This window comes from Echiichthys vipera, assembly GCF_963691815.1.
Source record: "Echiichthys vipera genome assembly, chromosome: 20".
Classification (NCBI taxonomy): domain Eukaryota; kingdom Metazoa; phylum Chordata; class Actinopteri; order Perciformes; family Trachinidae; genus Echiichthys; species Echiichthys vipera.
In genome coordinates, this window is record NC_139845.1 from 2,820,586 (window position 1) to 2,840,697 (window position 20,112).

The following is a 20,112-nucleotide window of genomic DNA, read 5'->3' on the forward strand; positions in this document are numbered from 1 at the left end:
GGCGGCCTGTGCTTTATTTTTTTCCTCCTCCCTCAAGAGATCGAGGCTCGTTGGCGACCGAGCGAATCTTGCCCTGTGCTTACATCATGAAAGTGAGTGTCTGAGGTGATACACGAATGATCCTCGCCGTCCGAGACCAACGGCGCCGGCTACAACTCAACCCAATAGAAGGGGATGAGAGGATTTTGGAGAAATAAGGCTTCGCGTACGACTCTCGCTTGAATCTTTTCTTCGGCTGAGGAGCGGACAAACGACGCACACTGAAGCCTGCGCGTGCGAGATACTAACAGAGAAAGAGAACAGGAGTGCAAAGAGTAGTGGTAAGGCTTTGTTGAATAAGACGGCTGTACAATGGCTAAAAATATCAGCGCGTGAGTCTCGCGTTTTTTAAAGTGTGCGCGTGCACGCTGGCGGGGCGGGGCGGGGCGGGGCGGCGGAGCGGTCGCTGCGGAGGCTTTCGCACTCAGGGGCTCTCACGCACAACAAGAAAGTAAAAACTGTGAGGTCTGCACGAGAATGCGTGTGTGCGCGCGTGTCCGTGTGTGCGTGTATATAGATATATATATATATATATGACACATGGGCACCTTTTTTTTTTTTTTGGTCGTTTTTTTTTTTTTTTTTTTTTTTACATCTTTACAAAGAAAAAAAAAGCAAACATGACATTTTTCAGGCAACAAGACCACAGAATAGCAAGTTAACAAACTCTTTTTTTAAATCTATATTTTAAATATGAGGGATCCATACAAAACACTTATAATAAAATACCCATGTTATCAAATCATTTCACGAGAAATACACTGACGCTCGAGGCAGGAAGTGCCCTCAGGGTTTGGCACTGAACTCCACTGATCTTGTCTTTTTTTTTTTTATTCGCTGAACAACAAAACACGTCTAAATATCGTTTTTTCCCACGAGAGAGAAAGGAAATAATAAGGACATTGATGCTTCACAAGCTGACATTATATATATATATAGATATATTTATATTTATATATATTTTTAGGAATTTTATATAGCTAATTAACCAACGAGAAATTTAGCAAACAGGGACTCCTTTAAGAAAAAAGAACAATAAGAGGAAATAAAAGGCAAAGAAACAACAAAGTAACCATTATAGTAATATGAAAGGCTTCGTCTATTTGTTCAAGTAGATTTTTTACGTCTTCCCTTGAAAAACATGAGACACTTAAGACCGTTGGACTTGGTGATGAAACCACAACTAAACTCACGAGAAGCACCGACGTTAACGCGGGGTTTTACGGGTATCTTAGTATCTTGTTGTTTTTTTTTCCTCTATACATTTAAACAGTAGAAAATATAGGTCATTTCATCATGTGCATTTAAACCACGGATTGTCTATCTGTGAGTCAGTTCAGCAAAAGGTGACACAAGTAGGTAGCATTTCTCCCACCACCCACACAGGGCAAATGTCTTTTTTTTGTTTTTACCTTGAAACTACTCTAGAAAAAAGTGGTTCTATATATAGACTTTGAATGAGAAACAGAGCCACTTAAAATGGCCTTATCAAAAAACTTTACACTGCCTGAAAAATGTAAAAACCATTGGAGAGCACTCTGAGAGAGAGTCTAAATATTGATCAGACAGTTTTTATTCAAAACTGTTTGGAAGTAGTCTTATTTTTCGGAAGGAAGTGGCGCGACGGCCGCTTCTGGACCCTCCTTTTCCTTTTCTTGTTGTTTTTTTGTCGGCGCCAGAAGCGAGGCGACGCGCCACTTCCCGTCGTGAACTTTCAAGTTTACTTTAAACGAGGAAGAGAAAGAAACTGACACAAAGAAGAAGAAGAAGAAGAAGAAGAAAGAAAAAGAGTAATAATGCAGGAAAAACATACTGAATGGAAATCACTTTGCCACATGTTGGTTTTTCTTTTCTCCCCCCAAAAAAAACAACAAAACGGAACAAAAAAACATTGTTTTTCCCATAAAAATCTCAGTCTTTTTTATGTTTTTCATATGAATGCAGCGTTATATCTTTTTCACATTGATTCGTTCGTCTCACCCGCCCCTCCCCTCCTCCTCACCCGCCCCCCCGCCCCCCATGTACTGTCGTGTCGCCTCCCTGAAACCCTCCCCCCGGAAAAAACAGATCCAAATGAGGTCACATGCAACAAAAAGACAAAAATAAGATAAAAGGAAAAATCATAAAAAGTCCAAAAAAGTTCAAAGTTCAAAAGGTCAGTAGGCGGCGGCGGCGGTGGGCGGGTGAAGGAGGACGAGGAGGAGGAGGAGGACCAGGTTATGATCAGGTGAGCTCGGAAAAGACATCAGAAAAAACAATGACGGGGGGAGGAGGACGATGACACTTTTGTTTTTTTTCCGGGGGTGGGGTTTTTTTTTTGGTGTGTTTTCGTTTAATTTTGTTTGTTTTTTTTGGACGCCACGGAGACATGCTAGGCGAACGATGAGCTAACAGGCATGGAGATGGGTTGTTCTAAAAGGGGGAAAGAAAAAACAGGGGAGAGGAGAGAGAGTTACACACAGAGAGCCAGAGCACCACACCACTACAGCATTTTTTACCTTGTTGTAAAAATCAGGAGAAACAACAACAACAAACGACAACAACAACAACAACAACAACAACAACAACATACGACAATGCGAACGGCAGAACAGCAACACCACTCACTGAATCATTGGCAATTTTTAAGCTTGGGTTTTTCTTTTTTTTGTTTGTTCGTAAATGATATAATGTTATAGGTCTACGCTAACGGGCGACGACGCACACTCATACATTCACACGTACACGGAAAACAGAGCACCCAAAGCGCTAATCCATCAGATCCCAGATGGATGTCGTCTTTTGGGAGAAAATAGTCGTATTTTTTGGGGGGGTTGGGGGAAAAGATGGGAGGGCGAGGTCTTTTTAATCTCTTTGAGATGTTCAAAAATCTTTGGAAGGGTGGCGGTGGAGGTGGAGGTGGAGGTAGGGGGTCGGTTGGGGGTGGGGGGGCTACGGACAAACAATAAAACGCAAAAATCAAATAAGTAAAAAATGCGAGGAAAGGTAGAAATCTGACAAGTGAAGAAGAAGTAGTCCCACTACGGATGGAGAGAGGGAGAGAGAGATGGATGGATAATGGATGGACAGCACGGAGGAGTGTGTGGTAAATGACACGGTGGGGAAGGGCGGAGGACAGGACAGGGGGGGGGGGGTCTCGGATGGCGGCGGAGCGTGTCGTGATTTCTGCGCTGGAAAAAACACGGGAAAAAACACCGGAGAACCCAATTCCACGAGACGTCTCCACACGGGTCCACTTTAACGAAGCTGTAATACTTTATAGGAGTCCGATAAACTTAACGATAGGCAATAAATAAAATCCTTTTTTTTTTATCATCATCTGAGGCAGTAAAAATGTCGTATAAAAATAGAACTGCTCTTTTTACAAATAAAATTTACAGGCCTGCGGCTCTCTGTACTCTGGAGTTTTAAATCTTCTTTTTCGACAAGCATCAAGTATTTTCAGTTACCACCTTTAACGTAAACTCTTCTTTATTGTTAGATTTATCTTTATAGCCTTCATCAAATTCTGGATTTTTTTTTCGTAAATGTCCGACACGCTGTGAAACCCCTTTCACGACAAAGACCAATGTGATCTGACCCAGAAAAAAGTAGTTACGGTTGTTTTTTTTTCACCTTCTGAGAAATAAAAAAACGGCTTTTTTTAAATAATAAGACGTCGCTGGAGTGTGTTTTGCTGCCTCCTGTGGCGGTGGAGTGTAACTGCAGTAACTGACTATAACGTAAAGAGGCCACGGACGTTTTGCAGCCTTTGCTCCCGGGTTGCCAGCAGGCGTAGAGGAGGGTTTTTGTTTTTTTTCAGAGAAGAAGAAGAAGAAGCAGCGGCGGCCTGCAACCAACACCGCGGAGGTCAAAGGTCGAATGTGCATATCGGCGTGCGCGTCAAAAAAAAGAAGAAGAAACGAACCCGTCGCCAGGCCTCGGGTTCACAACGAGAGAGAGGAAAAACAATGAAAAATCATCATGGCTCCTTTGTCTTTACCTCGGTTCGGACTTTAGCTAATCCTCAAAAACGTATAAATAATCGCTGAGAAATGAAAAAACAAAAAAAAAAACACTTGTTTTAAAAAAAAGCTACCCAAGATAGCGACTTTCTTCCATTGTAAAAAATAACAAAAAATTGCACAAAGTAATGGCGGTAATGGAAGCGTTCATGTGTGTCAAAAAAATAATAACTGTAATAAATAATAATACTTGAAAGCTAACATAAAAATCTCCAAAAAAAGCAAGGAAAACAATAAAAAACAAAAAAAACAAGGCGTGTGTGTGTCTCCCTCAGGGTGGTTGTAGGTCGTCTCCCCCTCCCTCCCTCCCACATCCCTCCCTTCCCTCCCGTTCAACCCCCCAGTCCCTGTGTAGAGGTCGTGGCTCGGTTTGCTGTTGTTTTTTTTTTGTTGTTTTGTTTTTTCATTATCACCTTTTGGTGAAGGGGGGGGGGGGGGACTTACCCTAGCAGTGCTAACATGGGGAGCAGATAGACCCTAGTGCTAAGATCAGTACGGTTTGCTGTCGTTCTTGGAGCGCTTCAGCTGCACCTTCAGCCGCTTCATGCCGATCTGGAAGCCGTTCATGGCCTGGATGGCTGCCTGTGCCGACACTGGATTGTCGTAGCTGACGAAGCCTGCGAGGGAGGGAAAGTGGACAGTTGGTGAATAACAAGAGGAGATGGAGATGAAGAATTACGTGCAATACTGGTTCAGTTTCCACGGTAGATCCTAGATCGTACCCGCCACACGTGTCGACGTCAACGCGCTACGATGTGTCAGTGTAATGGAGTATAGCAGCACGTTAAAAATCACCAATAAAGGCTTCCAAACCCCAAACTGCAGAAAGTGCAACCGAAATAACAGGTTTCCCTGACATCAGCATGTAGCAACACAAAGCAGTGATTGTAAAATGGAAACACTGCGGTAACGTCTGTTGAATCCAAGCCCCCACCACAGCCACTTCCTGTTTGATCCAATCAGGAAGTGCCAAAACTGCAGTTCTCTGAGTGTCCACTAGGGGCAGGTTTCATAACAGAGCAGTCTCTCATTAACCCCCATGTTAAACAGGCCGTTTACACAGCATCATTAAACCTGTTTAAGTCGTTCTAGTCTGTATGTTTCGGTCACATCTCCATGACAACACTGAGGGGGGTGAATTTTTTGGATCAGGCTAGTTTTTATTTTATTGGAGGTTAAAGTTAATGAATAATAAGGGGCGTGGCCTCTTGAGTGACAGCTAGCCTCTGGCTCTCCCTTCTCCTTGGAGGTAAACATCCGCCAGATGGACGTCTCTCCCTCCCCCCAACGTCACATACATGCCCTTTTTTGGTCAGAGGAAATGAGGCGGAGTCAAAGTCTGACAAGATGGAGACTCCCGTAGGCGAGGACGATTGGATCAAGTCGAGAAAACGGACCCCGACGGAGATGCTACGTCCATTTTTTATGGATGAATCGTGTTGTAGCCGAAGAATGCACCCGTGTTGACATTGATACTGACGTGTGTTGGGTACCATCTAGGATCTACCTTCGTCCACTTGAGGTTAAACTCGCAACAGGAAGTGTTTCAAGACATTAAATTATTGTTACATTATTGAAGATTGGTTGGTTTTATGTCAGAGTTGCTTGAGTGACAGTGAGCTGGAGTTTCCGCCAGACCTAGCTAATACTGTGTGTTAGCCTTTGACTGCCTAGCATTTGCAAGCTAGCTAGCTAAATTAGCTACTGAAGTACTAAACGTGTGGCCAAATGGCATTTAGCAATATTACAATGGATTCAACTTGATAAAATGGAGCTACAGTATATCTCATCTCATCTCATCTTCAGCCTCTTATCCGGGGTCGGGTCTCGGGGGCAGCAGCTTTAGCAGGGGACCCCAAACTTCCCTTTCCCGGGCCACATTAACCAGCTCTAACTGGGGGATCCTGAGGCGTTCCCAGGCCAGTGTGGAGATCTAATCTCTCCACCTGGTCCTGGGTCTTCCCCGAGGCCTCCTCCCAGCTGGACGTGCCTGGAACACCCCCCTAGGGAGGCACCCAGGGTTCATCCTTACCAGATGATCCTGAACCACCTCAACTGGCTCTACAGTATATGCTTCTTAAAATCTGGTTTCAGCTCATTTAAGCAACATTTTCATGTATCTACAAAAGAACAAATGCAGCGCTAACAGGCTAACAGTGGAGATATCTGTCATGGAATAATAGCCTTCATTAAAACAGGAAAACATGAGCATCGTAAAGGTCGCTAACCTGTTGGCTAATATAACCAAATGTACACTAATGCTAATGAGGCTAATAAAACATGTTTTTAATGTTTTTCTGGTTGTGAACCAGAGCTAGAAGAGCAGCAGGAAGAAGGATGGAGGGATGGATGGATGGATGGTGTAATGGGACCATTATTGAGATGATTAGTCGTCTCTATCTCACCAGATTGTTTTGTTTATCTCTTAAAACCACATTCCCATAACCATTGTTTCCTGTCTAACACAACCGTTTCCATGCCTTTCCCGTGCGCAGCAGATTCCTCCCAATACCAACCACAGGCAGAGCACCGATGCGCTTCGGCGTGATGAGTCTTGTTTATTTAACACCAACTATACTCATCTCCAAATGAACGTGTGATAATAAACTGATGTTAAAATACTACGCCAGGCACTCTCACCGTGTCTCTGTGTCTTGAAATCTGATTTACATCTACATTACACTACACCCCTGGTACACAATAAGAAAAGATTAAAATTTAATGACTCCCGAAGGGGAACGGAGTTGTTGCATCAACAAAATAATGAACGAATAAACCCAAGTAAAATGGAATATGCACAACAGTAAAGCAAATAGAGGCGATGTAGTCATGTCAATGTGAATCATGAGTCTGCAAAAACACCACCAAGAGCTTGACGCAGGCCACCGTTGGTCGAGATGTCAAAATAAAGGTCTTGGAGCAGACGGTGAAGTAATGTTGTGGTTTTTCTTTGCTGTCTTTCACAAAGCTATCTTTGTGCACACTTCACTTCCCCTCGTAATATCTGCAACGTCTAACACTGACAGTAAACTCCTCGTCTCGCTTGTCTCGCATCAATCCTCGCCGACGATGCATTTTTTCTGACTGCTGTCTGTTTGTGTGCTGCTCCCGCTCCAGCATCCACGCCTGATTTATTTTCTGTTTCCCTGAACTGCTGCACGAGGAGTGGAGACGCATTATATAAGGGTTTTGTTGTCAGCCTGGACAAAGGCTAGAAACAGGGAAATCTACGGGGTACTTAAACGCATTTCAACCCTGGATTGGAAGCGTTTTAAACGTGCTAATCAGGTGGGAATTTAACAAGACACTCCTGTCCTAGTTCAGGGCCAAAGAGGCATGTCCCAGTAACTTATCTGAAACTGAATAGAGACAATTGTCTAACAGGTGTTTGAGCTTAGTTAGACCGTGTTTACACTTGGTTTTAAAATGCACCTTGGGCGATCGGAGCGCAACATAGAAATGTAAACGACCAAAATGTGTCCTCGACAAGGACGTAACAGGGAAATACATCATCAATGCAGGACAATGTGGTTGTTTTGGTGACAGTGCACGCTCTTTACCACAGTTGGATGATGTGTTGTGTCCATCTTTTTGCTTGATCAGTTGGTGATCGTTAGAACAGCGGGCTTTTAGTGAGTTTTATTTTGTTTCTATTCAGTTTAAAGGAATCGTTGTGGTAAAATTACAGGTTTTCTCAGTGAATTAAGCAATTATTTGGACCGAACCAGAGTCTGGAATTGCTGGAACAGTGTTAAGACCAACTCAGACTAACTCAGACACTCCTGTCCTGGTTCAGGGCCAAGTAGGCATGTCCCAGTAACTTATCTGAAACTGAATAGAGACAAGTGTATGACAGGGATTTGAGCTTAGTTAGACCTTGTTTACACTTGGTTTTAAAATGCACCTTGGGAGATAGGAGCCAACATAGAAATGTAAACGACCAAAATGTGTCCTCAACAAGCACGAAAGAGGAAAATACATCATCGATGCAGGACGTTGTGGTTGTTTTGGTGACAGTGCACGCTCTTTACCACAGTTGGATGATGTGTTGTGTCCACGTTTTTGCTTGATGAGTTGGTGATTGTTCGAACAGCGGGCTTTTAGTGGGTTTTATTTTGTTTCTATTCACTTTGAATGGTGAATGAACAGTGTGGTAAAATTCTTGTGGCCTTTCTGTTTCTTTACATATCTTACTCAGTGAATAAAGCAATTATTTGGACCGAACTAGAATCTGCGATTGCTGGAACAGTGTAAAGCATGGGTGTCAAACCCGTCTAGTCTTTACACCAGGGGTGTCGAACTGATCCAGTAAAGGGTCGCTGTGGCTGCAGGTTTTCATTCCAACCAATCAAAAACACACCTGGTCCAACGAATCAACTGTGTGAAGGCAGTTCAGGTGGTTGAGTAAGTCAGGTGTGTTTTTGATTGGTTGGAATGAAAACCTGCAGCCACGACACTTCACTGGATAACTTTGACACCCATGGTGTAAAGACTAGACGGGTTGGTGAGTTTTATTTGGTTTCTGTCCAGTTTGAATGAAGGTGACACCCAGGTGAGGTGTCACCTTGCGATGTGTCTCTGCTGTCCGTTGGGTTCGGATCACCGAAACACTTCTGCAAACCAAGTGGAAACAGGGTCTTAGCTGATTTGAGTTCATACAGGGAAGCTATTGATGTCCAGAGGAGTTTCCTGGAAAGAAATGTTTAAGTATTCAACTTTTACCAAGCCCACAGAACTGGGGCACGTGAGTAAAGACAGAGAAGTTCAGGCACACACTGGACCCTGCGCTGCTGCCGTACCGAAGCACTTGCTAAGGTTCGTCTGTTTGTCGATGAAGACTTTGGCAGAGACCACGTTTCCGAAAGGCATGAACATCTGCAGTATGTCCTGGTCTCCGAACTCCTGGGGCAGGTGGTAGATGAACAGGTTGGCACCTTCGGGACCTGGAGGGACGAGATGCAGAGCAGGTGAGAGGTCGGAGGGGGGGCTTTTTTTAATATGTTTAAGCAAAGCTGCAGGAGAGGGGCACCGCTGCTGTGCTGTCGTCATAGGAACTGAGCCCAAGCACACACTGCTTAGCATAATATCGCATGACCTTGGGTTAGTTTTTGCTTTTCCTCCAATTAGTATTGAGCATCAAACAAAGATGAATGCTTTTTATTCTCGTGTGATAATAATATTTTCGCTCCCTGTTAACAAAAGTAGTTCCCTTTTCTCTCTCGCTTTTGATTCATTCATTCTTTCAGCCGCACCGCGTCTCTCCTAAGAGGGATCATGCTCTAGGTCCCGCCCCCCCTTCCTTACATCATACATCCTAATCCTAACAGGTCAGATCTCTCAGAATCATTAAACGTGCCCTCTGCTGCTAAATGAAGCGCCGTATCTGCCACATCTTTGTCTCCCTGGAGGGCTTTGAACTCCCGGATGGACTCTGGAGAAAGAAAACATCTTTTATAAATGGATCTTTGTTGGAGGCAGAGACGAGAAGTGGACAAACAAACACGGCTCCATTTGTTCCACGGGTTATTTCATCACCTGCTTTGTGTTCAACGCTGTCGTTGAAAGCCAGGGTTCTGTACGAAGGTGGGACTTTGCGACGACACGGATGTGCACAGCGAGATCTAATTTACGTTTCCTGTTCTGCAATATGAGAAAATTAACCGTACAGATGTTTAGAAAGGTCGGATTAAAGAGAACTACCTTATTTTCCGCACTATATACTTAAAAAATACCCTCTACACACCCTGATGTCTCCCTGCGTACCTGTTCCTCTTGTGTCCATTCATCGTGTCCGTTTGTATCAGTTCTCTTCGTGTTTAAAGCACCTTTTTGTAAAAAAGTTTTATTAAATTTGTTAATACCGTCTCCTGAGTTCCGTGTCTGCATTTGGGTCCAATCCCCGTGTATTCTCCGTCACCCCGCATGACACATATTTGACGAGGGTCGGCAAAAGACGTCTAAGGGCGCACTCACACTGTCCTTCCGCACCGGGCCCAAACAGGTTTTTCGACTAAAGTCTGGTTCCTTTGACCAGTGTGAGTGCAACCGTACCGCGCCTAGCTGCGGCCAGCTGGCCGTCCACGGCCCGTTTGGGAGAGGTGGGCTTTTGTAAAGCGCGTTTGCACATGTACGAGCACGAGCGTGCGCACGTGTACGAGCACGAGGCCTACGGCGGTTCTGAGGTCATTTCCTGTGCGCCTGTTGGGACGTAGAGAAAAGAAGGAGGGACCATGCGCGGACATTTAAAACAATGGTGGCGAAAGGTTCACGTTGGTGTGATGCGGAGGTGGAGTGTTTACTGCAGATTTGGTCGATGAAAAGATTCAAAAACAGTCGACAAGACGCACAAAAACTCGTGTTACGGCGTGATGACGTATAGGCAGCAAGAAGCATTCTCCGAGGCCCAGGTAGTGTGAGTACAAACGGGCCTGGAGGGGGGGACAAGGACCCTAAAGCCTGGGGCGCGGTGCGGAAGGACAGTGTGAGTGCGCCCTAAGTACTTCATTATTTGATGCTTTGGTTTAATTTAACATCACCATAAAACATCATATCTACATTTAAAGGTCAGAAAAGACGGAAAAGCATAAAAGGTCCTCTGTAATGTTTCAAATGTTTGCTGCTGTAAACGCAGGAGTGATGTGCGGACGGACGGCCCCCGGGCTACTGACCCTCTTTCTGGCTGCCGGCGGCCCCTTGCTGCTGCAGCAGGGACTGGCTGTAGAGGGTGGGCAGCGCTGCGGCGGCGTACTGCTGGATCCCTGAGTAAGCCTGCGTCAGCGCGTCCATGGTGCCTGCCGTGCCGTTGGTGAGCCCTGCGCCGCCCAGGCCTCCGTTGAGAGCCGCCATACCTGAGAGCATTTGAGCAACTTTACATAAAACCCAACAATAAAGAAAGAAGAGTGCACTTACTCGTTAGCGCTCCCACTGAAGGTTGTGTTTTTCACCACACACACACAAAACCAAGACCACACACTGACGCTCGCACAGACTGATACTGTCTGTGACGTTGAACACTTCACGTCACACACAAAAGACACAGAAATACCGCGTCTACCAGACATGTGACTCAAGTCGTTTGGTCCAAGTCTCAAGTTAAAGTGAAATTAGGGTGTAACATCATCCCAGGGTCATTTTCCACACTTCAAAACATTAAATAAGCCACGTTTTTTGAACTATTGACGGAGAAATCCAGTAGAGACGCTCTTCTCATGCTGCTGCAGAGGTTTGCTGTTATTTTCATCAGCATTAGTGGTTAAAAAAGACCTTTGAATGCCTTCACCGTACTGCCCTGAGCTAATCACCGTTAGCCACGTCAGGCTGTTAGCATCTCTCTGGAAACTCATCTCATCTTCAGCCTCTAATCCGGGGTCGGGTCGCGGGGCAGCAGCTTTAGCAGGGGACCCCAAACTTCCCTTTCCCGGGCCACATTAACCAGCTCTAACTGGGGGATCCTGAGGCGTTCCCAGGCCAGTGTGGAGATCTAATCTCTCCACCTGGTCCTGGGTCTTCCCCGAGGCCTCCTCCCAGCAGGACGTGCCTGGAACACCTCCCTTGGGAGGTGCCCAGGGTTCATCCAGACCAGATGATCCTGAACCACCTCAACTGGCTCCTTTCAACACAAAGGAGCAGCGGCTCTACTCCGAGTTCCTCACGGATGCTGAACTTCTCCCCCTCTCTCTAAGGGAGACTCCAGCCCCCCTCCTGAGGAAACACATTTCGGCCGCTTGTACCCGCGACCTTGACTTCTTTCAAGTTCTTTGGGTCATGAAAGAACTCTCTGGAATATCTCCGTTAATAGTTTATACACAAAGAAACGGTCTCGATGGCTTATTTAATGTGTGCAAGTGTCGAAAAAGACCACGGGATGAATTTCACTTTAAGTCCCAAGTCATTTTTTCTCGGGTAAGTCAAATCAAATGTTTTAAATTCAAACTGAAAACATAAAAAATGAACAAAGACAAGTCATTCGAGTCATGATGTCTCAAGTCAAGTCTTTGACTGTTAACCTCGTCATCTGTTTTCTGTTAAGTCGACTCATCACAGAAGTGACTTTCGTCGCCTCTAGTCCAAGTCACTGAGTCTGAGGTCCACATGTCTACACAGGAAACAAACTCCAACACGAGGACACAGAGTAATACTTTCAACACGGTGAGGTGCAGCATGGGCGTAGCTGATAACAGCCAGAGCTGCACACGGGTGTGCTCCGAAACACAAGCACGCACACACACAACAGAGACACTCAGAGAAAACACCAGAATGACCACGTGACGACACACCAGCAGGGGACACATTTAACCCGTCGGCCCACATTTGATTGTTAAAATAGTCCAAGCTTTTACGCCCCGACTCAGCATTTTTAACATGTTTGATTAGCCGTCAACGCCGAGCGGGAAGGGTCTTTCTTTGCTGTTGTGTGCTGGGGCAGCAGACTGAGGGCAGCAGACACCAAGAGGATCAGTAAGATCATCAGGAAGGCTGGCTCCGTCCTGGGGGTCACACTGGACTCTTTGGTGGCGGTGTCTGAGAGGAGGATGCTGTCTGAGCTGCACAGCATCCTGGACAATAACTCTCACCCTCTCCACCAGCTGCTGACCTCCAGCAGAAGCACCTTCAGCCACAGACTCATTCTCCCCCGGTGTAACACTGAACGCCGGAGGCCTCAAACTTTATAATTCATCTCCCCCTGGTCAGGTAAGGAACAGTGGAGACACTGTATCCTGAAAAATGTCACTTTATATCATCACTGCATCACTTTATTCAGTTGTATTGTAACTTACTTCAGTCAGTAATGCTGCTACACTTTAACACTGTTAACTCTTATCGCTCCTTCTCACTTATTTAGTTTGTACTTATTTTATTTAACATGCTGCTAAACTGCACGCTGCGTATTGTTGTATATTGTACAAACCTGCGCTTAACCACAATGTCTGTTGCACTCTGTCACACTTAGTTATTGTTTGTTGCTTTATTTTGATTTGATTGATGTTTTTAAGCTTATTGTCACTCTGATCCTTTTCCCATCTTTGTATTGAAGCTGTTGCACAATCGTTTCCCTCGGGATAAATAAATAAAGCTTCTTGAATCTTGAATCTTGAATCTAAGGAAGAGACGCGGCTGAATTGTTTGTTGGTCACGTACGAATTAAAATCCATCCGAACAACAAGTGCGTTTTAAGACAAACGTATAGAATGACAAAGGAATAGTTATTAGTTTAATGGAAATTTTAATCGCGGTAGTATCGCATAATCCTCCTCGCCGCTGAGCATCATCTCGCCAAACATCGACAGCGAGGTGCGGTTTGCTTTTCCCAGCCTGTGACGTCTCACTTTATGGGTGAAGACAGGCACGCGGAGCGCCGAGGGATGGAGAGGGGAGGAGGGGAGAGGAGGGCGTCTGGTTTAAAAAGTGAAGGAACGCAGCAGCAACACTCATTAGTTGCTTGTAACACCTTAATATCACGGCGGAGGGCAACTTGTCTGAGGGGGTCTGACATTGGCTCGGCGTCCTGTCGCCTCGCCGTCAGACACAGTGAAATAAATTATCACCGCCGAGCTCCGGATTATAGGTCACTCATTTATTCAGGAATAATTGCACCGGTGACCTTTGCAATTCAATTAACGCCTAGATGTGTTTAAATGAGGGGGGCCGGCGGTGGTGGAGGGTGGGTGGCGGTGGACGGACGAGGCACGATGCGGAGACAAGGGACGAAATGGGATGCAAAACGAAAGCGGCCCATTCTATTTGAAAGCACGAGCGTGTGTCTGTGTGTGTGTGTGTGTGTGTGTGTGTGTCCGTCCTGTGTCTCCGCGCACTACACAGTGGACGCGTATATGATTTACACAGCGGATACAGCTACTCCAGCCGAGGAGCGGTAAAGGTCAGAGGAGAATAATGTGGTGGAGGAGGCCGGTAGTACAGGATCTCTGCTGTAATAACAGCTCTGATTAAGATCCCAGGCCCGTCTCCCCAGAGGTCAAAGGCAGGACACACAGCCTCGCCACACGCCCGTACACCGCACACAGGCTGCGGAGTCGATACGAGACGTCTCTGTGCTCCGGATCAAAGCAAAGGCTGTCAAGTTAATCCTGAGAACACAGAACCTTATTTAGACTTTAAATACAAACGCACCTGATACGGAAGCAGCGGCCCTGAAAAGGACTTTCATCATAAAGCTAACACGGTTGTCTCTTCATATATATTTCATTTAAATATCTTTGTGACAAGAAGGAAAGCTGTTTGGCACTTTTAGGGCAGGGAAATTGTCAATGTCGATGTAGTATATGAATGGCACATTACCGTATTTTCCACATTATAAGGCGCACCTTCAATGAACGTCTTATTTTGAAACTTTTCTCATATATAAGGCGCATAGAACAGACGCTAGAGTCGAGGCTGGGGTTACGTTCTGCATCCATTAGATGGAGCTGCGCTAAAGGGAACGTCAACACAACAGTCAGGGGAGGTCGTCTTGTTGCTTCCTCCACTTCGGCACCATTGATTGGTTCATGTTAAACTCTCTGGCTGCTGCTCTATTCCCGTGTTCTGCTGCGTGACTAATGGCCTTGAGTTTAAACTCTGCGTCGTAAGCGTGTCTCTTAACAGGAGCCATTTTGGGCTCTTTACACAAACACACACATGGAAATGAAACGGCACGCTTCACGCAGTCGTATATCTCAACATGCACCGCGCGTTACTTCTTCTACGGGGGAAAATAGAGTCGGCGGCTGCTCACCGTAGTTGGAGACCTGTTGTGGCTCAATATTGGTCCATGTATAAGGAGCACAGGGTTATAAGGCACACTGTCGGCTTTGGAGACATTTGAAGGTTTTTAGGTGAAACTTATAGTGCGGAAAATACGGTACTTTAAAGGAATATTGTCATCTTTTTGATTTGGTATGGAAATGTAAACGTTTGCATTATTACTTTTGCATTGTTGTGCCCGTAAATGGTTAAATAAAATTGCATTTTTGTCTGGAATTGGCGCTTTTAGGGAAGAAAAAATGGTCAAACATTACATGTCTTGACACAAATAAGTCACATTTTGTATTCTTGGCACCAAGATGGACACGTTTGGTATTTAATGGGCAGGAAAATTGACAGATTAGTATTTTCTTGCATGCAAAGGTGTCTGATTTCATATTTTTGTGGCATGAAATTGGTGAACTCTGAGCAGGAATCGTCAAATGTTGTATTTTTGGCATGAAAATGGCAACATTTAGTATGTGTTAGGCAGGAAATGTGTCAAATATTGTATTATTTCACCATGTAAATGATCAAAATCTGTAATTTTGATATCCTAAAAATTCAAATTTGGACATTTAGTTATGAACGTTATCCGATGATATTTGTTTGAGGGACATTGTCTAAGGAATCGGAAACTTTGCAGAACCTTTTCCCACCCATTCAGCCCTCGAACGTTCGGACAGGAAACACTACAATGACACAACAAGACACAATGAGAACACAGAGAGAGAGAGAGAGAGAGAGAGAGAGAGAGACAGCAGCACGCCAAACTCTGCCGGGATGGCACACCAGCACTCCTGCAGCAAGCATAACCCACGACACAACCAGGAAGCGAATGGAGAGATGGAGGAATGGATGAAACACCTGCTGCCAGATGAATGAACGAGGCGTTGAGAGTGAACACAGTTTAGCGTCGAGTGAAACTGAGACCCAGAGAGACGACAGGAGTGACCCAAGAGTGAAGTTTGCCTTCACGCAGAAACATTTCTGTTGTATCGTCAAGACATTTGATCGTCTTACTAAATCGTTTCACCGTAAAATGTCTAAATGACGTAAAGGATCTGTTTTAAATCTACAGACATGATCCTACCCGATCAAATGATGTACTAAAGATCTTCCAGGATATGAAATATTACATATTTTACCAAGGTTTTTTACTCTTTAGCACAAATTCTGCAGGAGTCTTTTAAGTTTCTTTCGATTTTTCAAAATAAAAGAGAAATTATGAGTTTTAATTAAAAGAATCCGCCTTAAAAACCCACATCAGTCCGACTCTAATGCTGTGTTTTGGCGGCTGTAACGCTGTGTCTCTCTGCATCGGCTCACAGGCTGTGGTAGCGATGTTTGCCGGTGGGTGTGGACGGTTGGAGGTGGAGGTGGAGGTGGCTGATGGCAGAGTGAATACTCACTGTTGACGCTACCTGCTAGTGCATTAATGTTGTTCAGGCCCACGGTTGCGCCTGCCAGGCCCTGCAGGGTGCCCAGAGAGGTCAGAGAGTTCATGGCGCTGGCGTTGGAGCTGGCTGTTGTGCGGGAAGAGCCGAAGTACAGGGGGGGAGGGATGGAGGGAGAAGGAGAAGGAGGAGGTGGGGAAGATGGTGAAAAGAGAATAGAGGGATGGTGACGGAGGTGAAGAGGGAGAGTAGGAGACAAAAGGAGCAGACGTGTTATACAAGCTTCGACAAGGTTCCTCGGTAGGTGAAGGCTTTCTTATTAAATACATATTTAAAATGTTTCCTTTGTGGAGTTTGTACAGAAGGTGCTACGGCGACGATTTAACATCATTTAAAAAAATGTTCGTGTTGTTCCTGCAAACACTGAAACCGCTGCTGAGGAGAGCTCAATGAAAGAGCTCATTACGTCAATGCTTCCTTTGTTCGTTGGAGCCAATTCAATCTTAAATATATCTATTTAAAATGTACTTTTGGGTTCTTTTCTGCTTCTTTGGATGGTGATAGTGATAGTGATGGTGATGGGAGGGGACATGCAGCAAAGGGCCACAGGTTGGATCCGAACACCAAGGACCGGCCCCCAAACAGCTCAAATAATCAAGCGTAAGGTCCAAAGTGGATTAGTGATCATCTGGACGAGAGGATGTTGAAGCAAAGTTATGAATCTATTAAATATAGTCTGCAGCTGTTTCAGCCTCGACAGATTTCCCACCATTTGTTTTGGAGAACTCCTCCGATCCAACATCAAATACCACATTTCTGGACCGCGTTAGCGTCCGTTCTCCCAGATGAGATTAATTCTTGGTTAATTAGTTTCCCTGAAAAGGACTTTTATCATAAAGCTGTTGTCTTTTCATATATAAGGTGTCCAATGTCGTATATAGTTGTTCGGCATATGAACGTAACACTTTGTACGTTCTTTTAAGGGATATTGTCGTCTTTTTGACTTTGGTACGGAAATGTTAACTTTTGCATTAATACTTTTGTATTGTTGGAATAAAGTAAATGATTAAATCCACAGTCTGCAGCTGTTTCAGCCTCGACAGATTTCCCACCATTTGTTTTGGAGAACTCTTCCGATCCAACATCAAATACCACATTTCTGGACCACGTTAGCGTCCGTTCTTCCAGATGAGATTAATTTGGGATATTAATTCTTGGTTAATTAGTTTATAAATCTTTGAAAGCATAGCCATGAACAAGCTGAAGTTAGAGGGAGAGTGAACACAACGACACTGTGATTGATTTATTGATTTGAGTGATTTGAGGGTATTTCTTCTGTGAGTCATAAAGTTCAATATCCACGACTCGGGGGTTTTCGTTTCAACACGCAATTTGAATGTTATCAGCTGTTATCACCGCTGTAGCTACGGGGTGGTACGGCCACACTCTACGTACAAGTTGGCCCAGTGTCGTTATCATCTACCGGCGAGCTGGATCACACTCTAAGGAGCAACTGCTTGGCCGTTGCACGATACGACGACGCATGTACAAGGAGCGACAACCGTCGGGAGAAGGATTAAAAGACTCGTCGTAAGGATTTAGGTTAAGATGGAGGATGTTTCAGATAAATGCGGGACTTTTACCTGGCAGTCAGCATTCAGTGACTTCTTTTGAATTGTTTAAGCCGACTCCACCAGATGGATTGATTCGCATTTAGTCAGCAGATCCATCTGGGAACTCTGGTTTGGAGATCTTTTGGGGAAGGGGCGAAAACACTGGTTGCTGATTGGATAAACCATCTGTCTTATCACCAGGTCACGGAAAGATAGGAACTTAGCTTACGTGCACTAACCGGATGGATTGATTCGCATGATTCTCATTCAGCAGATCCATCTGAACTCTGGTTTGGGAAGCCTAACCCTAACCCTCTTTTGGGAAGGGGCGAAAAATACTGGTTTCTGATTGGATAAACCATCTGTCTGTCACCAACATACGGGCCAAATCAACCAATCAGATGAGTGAAGCGTGTGACGTGCTAACAGCGTTGAGGCAAAGCTCAGAAAGTAAACAACATGTGGGTAAAGGAGATTTTCCCTTTGTGTTTAACGTGAATTTACGGATCAAAGGCCCAATTTCAGGAGCCTACGTTAGCGAGCGGCTTGCTTGATAGCTGTGCTCATCTCATCCGCGGAAGCCTACATGTTGTTTACACTCAACAGTCTCTTCTGGTTTCACTTAAATCCGCCTCAAAACCAACGCTGATTGGTTCGGTCGCTAAATTTTCTCTCCCGAACGTTACCAGACTGTTCTGAGAGTAAAATACAATGGAGCTCAGAGAATAGGATGGTCTCGCGGGGCTAACTTAGGTTAACTTTCCTACGTAACAATCTTAACTAACGTCAGGGTTGTGAGTATATCAACCCAAACCATCTTTTCCTAACTCTAACCATAATTTTTCTGGTTTTTGTCACCACAAACGTTCGTGCTTTAACCAAAACTAGGATCTCTTCCTTGGTTTGAATCCACAACGGGACTCCCAGAACGCTAAAAAGCACCGCTAAGGGGTCCTGACCAAGCTAACGGCGAGCATTACCATGTGAATAGATGATAACGGCCTTCTCAACCTGCTGGTAGGTGAAGCAGACTTCTTCTAACCCACATCTATGAGGCTGAAAACCACTGATAACATCCATTAAATGGAACGATAACATTCAAAACGCGTGGTATTTTTGATGCGTATCCGTTCTATTATTGAAATGCGACAATGGCAAAACTAATTTGCAGCCTCGGCAAAGGTGACGCAATGCTTTCTATCCTCTAAGATGTGTCTGGTCAGATTTGTGAGGAGAGATCTGAAGGAAGTGGGGCGCTATTCTTCCGTCGCGGAGCCGAGCTAAAGCCTTTTGATGATGCGGATGAATGCTGGGAGGCCAACGGAGGAAGCACTCCGCGGTATGTTTGTCATTTAAATAGACTGACGAGAAGCGCCGCAGTTCAAGGGATCTCTTCTCTTATGGAATAATGTGGGGGTTCAAATAATTGAAGAAAAAAGTAGCACCTTAATTAATCTAACAAGTTGCGGCACCTTGACCCTACATATGAGAAACCCCGGAAATGTATGAAGAGATGAAAACACATCCACGGTCGCCGCCGCCGCTGCCGCCGCGCGGTGTGTTTTGATCAGTAGGAGATATTCACAAAAGCAGGTAGATTGGAAGACTGCGGCATTCAAAGAGATGCTGTAATTGCATAAAACAACACAAGGACCATCCAAAAGAAAAGAGAAGAAGAAAAGAAAAGCAGACATGTGTACGAAAAGGCAAGAGCACAATCAGAGGAGGCTTTTTACGCTATGCTAATAAGCTTTCCGTTTTTTTGGGGGGTGGGAATTTGGGATTCTCTCCTATTTGCGGTAAATGTTCCTCGACTTTTCCACAGTTTAAATCACTTGTTGTCACTGACACCACAACACACACACACACACACACACACACACAAACACAGTGGACACACACAAACACAGTGGACACAAACTCACACGCACGTACGTCTAGACACACACCGAGGTGAGATCTGTGCCGCACGTGAGCCTCTAATGTCAGAGGTGGTCAAAACACACACACACACACACACACACACACACACACACACACACACACACACACACACACACACACACACACACACACACACACACACACACACACACACACACACACACACACACACACACACACACAGTGGACACACACACGAACACAGTGGACACAAACTCACACACACGTACGTCTAGACACACACCGAGGTGAGATCTGTGCCGCACGTGAGCTGCTAATGTCAGAGGTGGTCAAAACACACACACACACACACACACACACACACACACACACACACACACACACACACACACACACACACACACACACACACAC

General features: G+C 45.1%; 1 protein-coding gene across 1 annotated transcript in view; it reads right to left on the reverse strand.

Annotated features, from left to right (window-relative positions):
• Positions 1-2,079: 2,079 nt before the first annotated feature.
• Positions 2,080-20,112, reverse strand: part of celf2 (cugbp, Elav-like family member 2) — a 250,147-nt gene continuing 232,114 nt past the window's right edge. Inside the window, 5 exon segments of the mRNA XM_083935660.1 lie at positions 2,080-2,451; positions 4,488-4,660; positions 8,843-8,986; positions 10,712-10,891; positions 16,196-16,309. Coding sequence (XP_083791786.1) covers positions 4,533-4,660; positions 8,843-8,986; positions 10,712-10,891; positions 16,196-16,309 — 566 coding nt within the window. The 3' untranslated portion in view covers positions 2,080-2,451; positions 4,488-4,532.